This window comes from Lucilia sericata, unplaced genomic scaffold (genome assembly GCF_015586225.1).
Source record: "Lucilia sericata isolate MDLA Ls3-8-SP2 unplaced genomic scaffold, ASM1558622v1 Contig000808F_arrow, whole genome shotgun sequence".
In the NCBI taxonomy this organism is placed as follows: Eukaryota; Metazoa; Arthropoda; class Insecta; order Diptera; family Calliphoridae; genus Lucilia; species Lucilia sericata.
The window spans coordinates 98,307-110,412 of record NW_023994800.1 but is presented as its reverse complement, the minus strand read 5'-3'; the positions used below and the strand labels follow the sequence as shown (position 1 = coordinate 110,412).

At 36.2% G+C, this 12,106-nt stretch overlaps 1 protein-coding gene across 1 annotated transcript; it reads left to right on the top strand.

Annotated features, from left to right (window-relative positions):
* Window positions 1–204: 204 nt before the first annotated feature.
* LOC119608216 (mucin-17-like) lies at window positions 205–6,155 on the top strand. Its single transcript, XM_037962530.1, has 2 exons — window positions 205–286; window positions 862–6,155. The coding sequence occupies exons 1-2, from the start codon at window positions 245–247 to the stop codon at window positions 5,959–5,961; spliced, it is 5,142 nt and encodes a 1,713-aa protein (XP_037818458.1). The 5' UTR covers window positions 205–244; the 3' UTR covers window positions 5,962–6,155.
* The last annotated feature ends 5,951 nt before the right edge of the window (window positions 6,156–12,106 follow it).

The following is a 12,106-nucleotide window of genomic DNA, read 5'->3' as shown; positions in this document are numbered from 1 at the left end:
CTTTTTTGGAATTATTTATAATTTCGCTAAAATATATAAACTTTATCAGTAAAGCAAAAAAAGAAAACTAGATAACCAGAGATAATTATTATCGAATAAACAAATTTTGAAAAATCAACCAGACAGATGTTAGTTCTTCTTCTTCTACATATTGTGCAAAAGATGCTGATAAGAAATTTTGCATAAAAAGGCACAAACGCTGCAAAAACTTTTATAGTAACGAATTATTTTTCGAACCTAAACGATGACAACGAATAAAATATCCAGTGTATTCCTATTACTTGTGGTAAATTAAAAGTTTTTAAAATTAACTAATTTCATATTACAAAAGTGCTAATAATATCGCGAAAAAAAAATTACTCTCCACGGAAACAAAATTCAAAATTAAATGCTTCACTATCATTGGATTTATATTGTGTGTACAAATAAGATAACAAAATTCTATACAATATCTTAACTAAATTGTGACTAAAAATAATAATAATTATTTAAGAAAAAACTATTATATTGGTTTCTAATTGAAAAACTATTTTTTTATAAAACGTTTACAAATGGTGGATAAAATTAAAAAAAAAAACATGACTTGAATATACATATAAAATATCAAATCAATGAAAAGTTAGCGGGAATATTATTGACTTGGATATCTTTTAAATCATTCAACACTAATGCTATATCATATGCAAGTTATACATTTTTGAATATAAATACATATAAACTAACAAAATTAATCTATGCTTAAATAACCTCTTTAATATATAATAATGGATACTAAAAATGGATAAACTGTGTTTGAAAAATTCCAAAATCCATAACAACTATGTGGTTTAACATGTACAACTCTTCATTATATTATTTTAGCTTTCAGCACTTGCAAGTAGCCAAGAACTTGTGGAACAATCTTCACCCGGTGGACTAACCAATATAAATTGTAATGGAAAAATTGCGGTTTGTGTAGGTCCTCTCATGTATAAGGACTGTATAAGCAATGCTAGAGGTGAAATGTTTGCCAGTGGTAATGCAAAGCAGTGTCCAACGAATTCTCGCTGTGTAAATGATGGAGTTGAAATTTGTGTGCCTTTGAAGACATCCACTGATGCTCCAGTAACAGAAGGCATTGTCAATAGCACTTCAAGTGCTGCTGTACCTAGTCCCTCAACCGAGGGTCCCCTAGATCCTGTTGAGCCTTCTGCTGCCCCTGAGGAACCTTCTGCTGTCCCCTCTGAATCGCCTGTTGTCCCTGTGGAAACTTCTGCAGCCCCTGTGGAACCTTCTGCTGCTCCAGTTGAAACGACCGCAGCCCCAGCGGAACCTTCTGCAGCTCCTGTTGAAACTACTGCCGTTCCAATTGAAACCACTAATATTCCTTTGGAAACAACAGTAATTCCTGACGTACCTCAGGACACTACGTTATTGCCTACATTAGTGCCAGAATTACCAATAGAGACAACAATAATTCCAGAAGAAACAACTGTTGCTCCAATTGATCCTAGTGTACCAGTAGATACAACATTAGCACCTGTCGAACCTAATAGTCCCGTTGATCCAACAGCGATACCTGTCGATCCTACTTCGGGATCTGTGGAACCAAATTCTCCAATTGTATCAACAATTTCACCAATCGCCCCAGAAAATCCCACCGCAGATCCCAATAGTCCAGTTAATCCCACAAATATTCCTGTAAATCCCACTGAACCTGCAGATCCAAACGCTCCTGTTGATCCCAATGCTCCGGTTGATCCCAATACCCCAGTTGGACCAACATCATTACCCCTTGAAACAACCACATTACCGATTGACACTACTATTGGACCGTTCGATCCTAGTGCACCTGTGAACCCAACAGCTCCGGTAGATCCTACATCCTTACCTATTGACACAACCACAGTTTTTGACTCTACAGTTGTGCCAGCTGATCCCAATGCACCAGTCGACCCCAATGCCCCAGTCGATCCTAATGCTCCTGTTGATCCCAATGCACCAGTCGACCCCAATGCTCCAGTAGATCCTACTGCTCCAGTTGATCCCAATGCACCGATCGATCCAGTAGATCCAACATCACTACCTATTGAACCTACTTTAGGTCCAGTTGACCCTAATGCACCAGTTGATCCCAATGCTCCAGTTGATCCCAACGCAACAGTCGACCCTAATGCACCAGTTGACCCTAATGCTCCAGTTGATCCCAATGCACCAGTTGATCCCAATGCTCCAGTTGATCCCAACGCAACAGTCGACCCTACTGCACCAATTGATCCCAATGCACCAGTTGACCCTAATACTCCAGTTGATCCCAATACACCAGTCGACCCTAATGCACCAGTTGATCCTAATGGACCAGTTGATCCCAATGCACCAGTTGATCCTACTCTAGGTCCAGTTAATCCTAATGCACCAGTTGACCCTAATGCACCAGTCGACCCTAATGCTCCGGTAGATCCTAATGCTCCAGTCGACCCTACTGCGCCAGTTGATCCTAATACACCAGTCGAACCTAATGCTCCAGTTGATCCTAATGCCCCTCTTGATCCCAATGCACCAGTCGACCCGACTGCACCAGTTGATCCTAATGCACCAGTTGATCCCAATGCAACAGTAGACCCTAATGCACCAGTTGATCCCAATGCACCAGTCGACCCTACTACACCAGTTGATCCTAATGCACCAGTCGACCCTACTGCACCAGTTGATCCCAGCGCCCCAGTAGACCCCAATGTTCCAGTTGATCCTAATGCACCAGTTGATCCCTATGCAACAGTAGACCCTAATGCACCAGTCGACCCTAATGCTCCGGTTGATCCTAATGCTCCAGTCGACCCTACTGCGCCAGTTGATCCTAATACACCAGTCGACCCTAATGCTCCAGTTGATCCTAATGCCCCTCTTGATCCTAATGCACCAGTCGACCCTACTGCACCAGTTGATCCTAATGCACCAGTTGATCCCAATGCAACAGTAGACCCTAATGCACCAGTTGATCCCAATGCACCAGTCGACCCTACAACACCAGTTGATCCTAATGCACCAGTCGACCCTAATGCTCCGGTTGATCCTAATGCACCTGTCGATCCAAATACACCAGTCGACCCTACTGCACCAGTTGATCCCAGCGCCCCAGTCGACCCTAATGCTCCAGTTGATCCTAATGCACCAGTCGATCCCAATGCACCAGTCGATCCCAATGCACCAGTCGATCCCAATGCACCAGTTGATCCTAATGTTCCAGTCGATCCTAATGCTCCGGTTGATCCTAATGCTCCTGTCGATCCAAATACACCAGTCGACCCTACTGCACCAGTTGACCCCAACGCCCCAGTCGACCCTAATGCACCAGTTGATCCCAATGCACCAGTTGACCCTAATGTTCCAGTTGATCCAAATACACCAGTCGACCCTACTGCACCAGTTGATCCCAATGCCCCAGTCGACCCTAATGCTCCAGTTGATCCTAATGCACCTGTCGATCCCAATGCACCACTCGACCCTACTGCACCAGCTGATCCTAATGCACCAGTTGATCCCAATGCACCAGTTGACCCTAATGTTCCAGTTGATCCAAATACACCAGTCGACCCTACTGCACCAGTTGATCCCAACGCCCCTGTTGATCCCAATGCCCCTGTCGATCCCAACGCTCCAGTTGATCCCAATCCACCAGTTGATCCCAATGCACCAGTCGACCCTAATGCGCCAGTTGATCCCAGTGCACCAGTCAACCCTAATGCTCCAGTTGACCCTAATGCCCCAGTTGATCCCAATGCACCAGTCGATCCCAATGCACCAGTCGACCCTACTGCTCCAGTTGATCCTAATGCACCACTCGACCCTACTGCACCAGTGGATCCCAATGCAACAGTAGACCCTAATGCACCAGTTGATCCCAATGCACCAGTCGATCCTAATGCGCCAGTTGATCCCAATGCACCAGTCGACCCTAATGCGCCAGTCGACCCTAATGCTCCAGTTGATCCAAATGCTCCAGTTGATCCCAATGCACCAGTTGATCCCAGTGCTCCAGTCGACCCTAATACACCAGTTGATCCCAATGCTCCAGTCGACCCTAATGCCCCAGTTGATCCCAATGCACCAGTCGATCCTAATACTCCAGTTGATCCAAATGCTCCAGTTGATCCAAATGCTCCAGTTGATCCCAATGCACCAGTCGACCCTAATGCTCCAGTTGATCCCAGTGCTCCAGTTGATCCCAATGCACCAGTTGAACCCAATGCACCCGTTGATCCCAATGCCCCAGTTGATCCCAATGCACCAGTCGACCCTAATGTTCCAGTTGATCCCAGTGCTCCAGTCGACCCTAATACACCAGTTGATCCCAATGCTCCAGTCGACCCTAATGCGCCAGTCGATCCTAATACTCCAGTTGATCCAAATGCTCCAGTTGATCCCAATGCACCAGTCGACCCTAATTCCCCAGCTGATCCCAATGCTCCAGTTGATCCCAGTGCTCCAGTCAACCCTAATGCTCCAGTTGATCCCAATGCTCCAGTGGACCCTAATGCTCCAATTGATCCCAATACTCCTGTTGATCCTAATGCCCCAGTTGATCCCAATTCACCAGTTGATCCTAATTCCCCAGTTGATCCTAATGCTCCAGTTGATCCCAGTGCTCCAGTCGACCCTAATGCTCCAGTTAATCCCAATGCTCCAGTCGACCCTAATGCTCCAATTGATCCCAATGCACCAGTTAATCCTAATGCACCAGGTGATCCCAATGCACCAGTCGATCCTAATACTCCGGTTGATCCTAATGCACCAGTTGGTCCTAATGCGCCAGTTGATCCCAATGTACCAGTCGACCCTAATGCGCCAGTCGACCCTAATGCTCCAGTTGATCCAAATGCTCCAGTTGATCCCAATGCACCAGTTGATCCCAGTGCTCCAGTCGACCCTAATACACCAGTTGATCCCAATGCTCCAGTCGACCCTAATGCCCCAGTTGATCCCAATGCACCAGTCGATCCTAATACTCCAGTTGATCCAAATGCTCCAGTTGATCCCAATGCACCAGTCGACCCTAATGCTCCAGTTGATCCCAGTGCTCCAGTTGATCCCAATGCACCAGTTGAACCCAATGCACCCGTTGATCCCAATGCCCCAGTTGATCCCAATGCACCAGTCGACCCTAATGCACCAGCTAATCCCAATACACCAATCGATTCTAGTACTCCAATAAATCCAAATGTGCCAGTTACTCCCAATTCTCCAGTCGACACGAATGCCCCTGTTGATCCCAATGCACCAGTCAAACCTAACTCACCAGTTGACCCTAATGTTCCTCTTCGTCCAATCAAACCTGGTCGTCCTGGAAGACCTGGATATCCTAGTCGTCCACACCCAGATTGGTCATTAAGCAAACCTGAAAAAGCTGAGAAAACTGAAACTGCGGAAACTGAGTCTACCGAATCTAAGGAACCTGTGAAACATAAACCTATTTCGAAAGAAGACGTTTCAGTAGAAGACAAATCGAAAGAAAATAAGGATAAGAGGGAAGAAGAAAAAAAGAAGAAGGAGGAAGAAAAGAGAAAGAAGGAGCAAGAAAAGAGAAAGAAGGAGGAAGAAGAGAAGAAGGAGGAGGAAAAGAGAAAGAGGGAAGAAGAGAAGAAAAAGAAGGAGGAAGAGAAGAAAAAGAAGGAGGAAGAAAAGAAAAAGAAGGAAGAGGAAGAGAAGAACTCAAGTGAAAACAGTGATGAAAAGAAAAAGCAAAAAGAGGAAGCCAAAAAGGAGCTAATCAAGAAGATCACAAAGAAAATCAAGAATGGAAAGTGTAATGAAGATGACATTTATCCTGATGTGAGAGACTGCAGAAAATACTATCGTTGCATTGAAAAATCTGACGAGACAAAATTCGTGCACTTGCATTGCGATGATGACAAACGTTTCGACTTTGAGGATAATAAGTGTGTAAAAAAGAGCGAAGCACAATGCTTGCTTAAGGACGAATAAAACTGGAATCTTCAACTAGAGACAACCACTTGAATGCTGAATAACTACTGTATATTTTATAAATCTATTTTTAAAATCTGTATTAAAAACTAATTAAATTATTTTAAACTATATTTATTGAACGAAACAAAAATATAATTCTTTAAAACTTAATAAAATTGAAATAAACGATTTGATATTAGCAATCTAAAAAATAAACGTCGTTTAGATTTTGTAATATGTTTGGATCTAATGCACAAAGAAAAATAACAATGGAGAATTTTTTCTTTGATTTAGTTTTCTAGAGAAACTGAAGAATATTAAAATGTTAAGGGAAACCTGCTTAATAAAAATCAGTTGATATGTTGCAAGCTATTTCACTTTATTTAGTAAAATTTCACTATGAATACTTCCCTTGTTTTCTTATTTTTTTTTTTTGCGACCATAAACAAAAGGTAATTTTCTACTAAATTGAAATCCTCCAAAGTTGTGACAGAAATTGTTCTTTGTTTGTACTTTGATTTGAATGATGAAAAATCACTTTGAAAATAACTTTAGTGGAAAATTTTCTCGAGCCCTTTTTTCTACATAGACTCTATCATCAATTTTACAGTATATGCGAGTGAATATTATTTTCTTTTATTGTTTATTAGGGTTGAAGGTTTCCGTTTATTTTACAATTTCTTTCAAAGTACTTTTATTAGTACAAACAGTAGCAAGTGAGAAAAATCACTACTAAACTTATGATGATGTCTTTCCGAGCACACAGGGGGTAAAAACTGTAAGAAAAAAAATTAAGGCATAATGAAACAATTCTACAATTGTGAAAGAAACAAATGGTTGATGTCGGTTTTTCAATTTTAAAAGTCGAAGTTGTGAAAATAAATAAAAAAAAAACAAAATAAATGTTTTATTTTCTTAGGGGAAACGCAAATGCTAGAAAAAAATTTGAAGGCTTTTTAACTACAAAAATTTATCGCAATTTGTTTCAGCATCAGTGAAGCTAATTTCATGGTAAAAGATGTGAAATTGTAGGAAAATAAGAGCAACAAATGCAGATATACATATGCAGATATATAGAGGAAATCATGGAATACTACTATACCTCGTTTAACGCTGGTGTCTGTTAAAGATTCAGGAAGTTGCTCTTAAGTGAACTAAATTTTTTTTTTAACGTTTATAATTAATTTAAAATTGGCTCCTTTTTAGCGTTTTAATTATACATATTACTGAGATTCCTACAAATTATACTTAAAAAATCTCAAAGTTGTAAAGCAGGCACTGTCTGTTCAAAAAAAATTATAAGATCTTCCCATTATAAATACTCGGGTACAACCGATGACATTGTAACCATTTACCATGGTTGCATACTATAACAACCAAATAAAATAAAACGCTTATAGAACTTTGTTTCTCACTAGCAGTTGCAAGCAGTAATTTTATCTCACTGCTGCAAACCAACAATCCTGCAACTAGTTGGTGGTGTGTAATCAGAGTAGGGAAATGTGTAGTCTCTTCATCATTTATTATTTGAATTTGCAACACTAATGAAGCCAACGCAAATCTAAAATTCGCGCAGAGTCGTGTTTAAGGAAATATTTCTAAGGCGAATTTGCTAACTAACTAACTAACTAACTACTAACTAACTAACTAACTAACTAACTAACTAACTAACTAACTAACTACTACTAACTAACTAACTACTAACTAAACTACTAACTAACTACTACTAACTAACTAACTAACTACTAACTAACTAACTACTAACTACTAACTAACTAACTACTAACTAACTAACTAACTAACTAACACTAACTAACTAACTAACTAACTAACTAACTAACTAACTACTAACTAACTAACTAACTAACTAACTCTAACTAACTAACTAACTACTAACTAACTAACTAACTAACTAACTACTAACTACTAACTAACTAACTAACTAACTAACTAACTAACTAACTAACTAACTAACTAACTAACTACTAACTAACTACTAACTAACTAACTAACTAACTACTAACTAACTAACTAACTACCTAACTAACTAACTAACTACTAACTAACTAACTAACTAACTACTACTAACTAACTAACTAACTAACTAACTAACTAACTAACTAACTAACTAACTAACTAACTAACTAACTAACTAACTAACTAACTACTAACTAACTAACTAACTAACTACTAACTAACTAACTAACTAACTACTAACTAACTAACTAACTAACTAACTAACTAACTAACTACTAACTACTAACTAACTAACTAACTAACTAACTAACTACTAACTAACTAACTAACTAACTACTAACTAACTAACTAACTATCTACTAACTAACTAACTAACTAACTAACTAACTAACTAACTACTACTAACTAACTAACTACTAACTAACTAACTACTAACTAACTAACTAACTAACTAACTACTAACTAACTAACTAACTAAATAACTAACTAACTAACTAACTAACTAACTAACTAACTAGCTACCTAACTAACTAACTAACTAACTAAATAACTAACTAACTAACTAACTACTAACTAACTAACTAACTAACTAACTAACTAACTAAAACTAACTAACTAACTAACTAACTAACTAACTACTAACTACTAACTAACTAACTACTAACTAACTAACTAACTAACTAACTAACTAACTACTAACTAACTAACTAACTAACTAACTAACTACTAACTAACTACTAACTAACTAACTAACTAACTAACTAACTAACTAACTAACTAACTAACTAACTAACTAACTACTACTAACTAACTAACTAACTAACTAACTAACTAACTAACTAACTAACTAACTAACTAACTAACTAACTAACTAACTAACTAACTAACTAACTACTAACTAACTAACTAACTAACTACTAACTAACTACTAACTAACTAACTAACTAACTAACTACTAACTACTACTAACTAACTAACTCATTATGGAAATGCGAAAAAACAAAGAAGTAGCTATCTGAACTGCTAGGATCCAATAGGTTGAATGGAATCGTCCATATTCGTATAAACTTAAATGTTTTTATCTTCATTAGATAGTGTAAACCGTATTTTGGATATATGTATGTAGCTATAAATTGGAGAACCCTTCAAACGACAGTTTTAAAAACCTCTGCTTTAAAATGTTTATATTTTGTAGTACAGTTTGAATATTTTGTTAGGCCCATTTTATTTCTTTTTTAGAAAATCTCCATATAGTTTGTAGACAATAAATAAGGGAATAAAAATTTAAAATTTTAGGTCAATATCTCACAGAGGTTAGCATGCCGGCAATTTGCGAATTATATGGATTTTGTAAAGACCATTTCTTTAAAACAGGCATAATTCCTTATTATTGTGCATTTTATATAAAATTTTAGAGAAAATAAAATTTCAGATAATGGGAATCATATATCTGAAATTTCAGTTAAATCAATGTCAAAATATGCAATATTGAGATATGTTCATGAATCCGTAGTCATATATGTATTAGTAAGTTTACATCCTAATTAAATGAAATTTGAGAAAAATATATAGTGATAATTATTTCGAGAAAATCTAAATTAACCCGTAAACGTGAATATATTTTTATAATTATATAAAATTTTCGTAATATATGAACTAAATTTTTAATACCATACTTGTGGATGATATAGAATAATCGATATCAGATTCGGTTTTCGCACATACATATAAACACATACGAATGAGTCAAATATGTTTTGAAAGTATTTAGTATTTTAAATGATTTTTTGTTACCAATTCCTGTTCTGAAACTTATAAAAGGCTCTTGTGAGCAATTAGCCCAGTTTTTTTAACTTTATTAATTTTTGTTATTCTTTTTTCTTTCTTTTCAGTTGGCAGACATAATGGTAAGCAAAGTGAATTATTACCAAAAACAAAAACATCAAAAGATATTAACTTACGTTAACCGTGTGTTATTCGAGCGCTTTCAACAGATTTTCCAATACAGAAAATGTCTGTCTATATGTGTATGATTTTTCAAAATAATTAGTTGCTAAAATTGCAACAATATTTAATGGTTCTACGTTAATGTTAGTGTACGCATATTTGTGCAAAAGAAGAAAATATCAATATTAGTCGACTAGGTGAAACACATATGACTTTTGGAAGTTTAATATCAGGACATTTTTATGCACTATATACAGCTCAATATTTTAGAATTGTTTCTGGAAGTGAGTCTAAGTTTCTGAAAATGATTTTCCGCTTTTAAAGAGGGTGTTGAACCACCAAAGTTTTTATTCGTTACAAACACCTACACTAATGCATAATACCCTTCCCATATGGATGATGTAGAACGCTTACATTTGAATAGACATCGGTTTAGTAAACCGAGTGCGAAACATTTCGATGTAATTCCTATGAGTAAATGTGTAAAATAGAAAAATGTTTGGGGGTGGAGGTGTATGCGAAAGCAGGGATTTTTAATTAGTGTTCGGTTGGGGATTTTATGCATTTGGTTGAAAGAATTTAATTTAATTAACTTTGAAAACTTATGCACTAAAACAAAAAGTATTTTATTACATTACATTGCACTGAATCTATAAATTCGTGTAAACAAAAAAGAAAATGGGAAGCTGTGAGGGTTTTATATTGCAATATTTAGAGAAAATTCCCATAAATACAGAGTGACAAATATAATATGATACTTTCGGATATTAATTAGAAATATAAGAAACATTTTGTAATAAAAATGTTGTACAAATTCTGCAGCAAAGATTTACTATGGATGGTATCTATGTACATAGTAGTCTTAAATAAGATATTGCTTAATTTACTTAACAACTATAGCATCATGGTGTTAAAATTTTAACTTTAACTTGTCATAATTGTCTTAATAAACAAATTATCATAAATCAATATAAAACCACTAACAAATTTTGAAAAAGCAAGACAAAAAACTTCACTTTAACTAACATTAAAAAAGATTACTCACATATAAAACTTGCATTTCAGACATGAGTTAAAAGTTCTACACAAAAAAAAAAAAATGCCAGCCAACAATATTGTTGTAGAGAAGACATGTACACCGAATGAATATTAAGAAAAGAAACAAATTTTTATATTCATAACTTTAAAGAGTATTGGCAGAGATTACCAATAAACCCATCAACATAAAGAGGACTTAAGAGGATACCAATGAAAGTCTTTTTAAATATATGTCTGTCTGTCGTTCTATATGTTAAAATAACACTTGTCTATGCGTTAAGTTCATATAGATACAAATACTATACAAGATATCTAGATACTAGTATCTCTATAGTAAGTGTGTTTATTTTGAAGCTTTTATAAGTATCTTTTGTTTTCGAAAATTTTGTTTGTTTATAATTTTATATTTGAGTTAGTTTTTTCTTTACTCTTTTTGCCAGACAAAATATTATGCATAGTATTTTGTCAAACAAATTTATAAATACTTAAGTTTAATATTCCTTTGCAATAGAAGTGTAGAAAATTGGAATTTGAATAATAAAGTTCAGGTTAGAAAAATAGCAAAGGTTTTAAATGAGAGTAGACTAGACAATTTCACAGAGTAGTTAGTATAGTTAATTGACCATATACTAGTTCATAGACAAATTAGTAGACATGTCATTGACAAGTTAATATACTACTCTATAGACTAAGCAATGGACTAGTCTAAAGACTAATCCATAACCTAGTCAATAGACTAGTCCACAGGCTATTGAATATACTACTAAATAATCAATCAAGTCAATGGACTAACTCATAGAGTAGTCGCTAAGTATATTACTGAATGGCCTACTCAATAGGTCAGTCAATAGACAAGTCCTAAGGCTAGTCAATAGACTAGTCTATAAGCTAATTAATAGACTAGTCCGTAGGCTAGTTAATTGTCTTATATCTTATACGAATAGTCCATACACTATTGCAGTTCATAGACTAATCAATAGATCAGTCCATAGACATAGACTTCTCCATAGGCTATTCAATAGAATAGTCCATTGGCTAGTCAATATACTAGTCAATAGTCTAGTCCATACGCTAGTCCATAGACTAGTTATTAGACTAGTACATAGATTAATTAATAGAATAGTCTAGGCTATAATCTGGACTATAGTCTAAACTATAGCCTGGACTATAGTCTAGTCTATAGTCTGGACTATAGTCTAGT

What these genes read in the sequence shown, in the direction of transcription:
- LOC119608216 (XM_037962530.1), top strand. Translation starts at nt 245, where the DNA reads ATGACAACGAATAAAATATCCAGTGTATTCCTATTACTTGTG. An exon ending in GTGTATTCCTATTACTTGTG is followed by an intron (nt 287 to 861) that starts GTAAATTAAAAG and finishes ATATTATTTTAG; the next exon opens with CTTTCAGCACTTGCAAGTAG.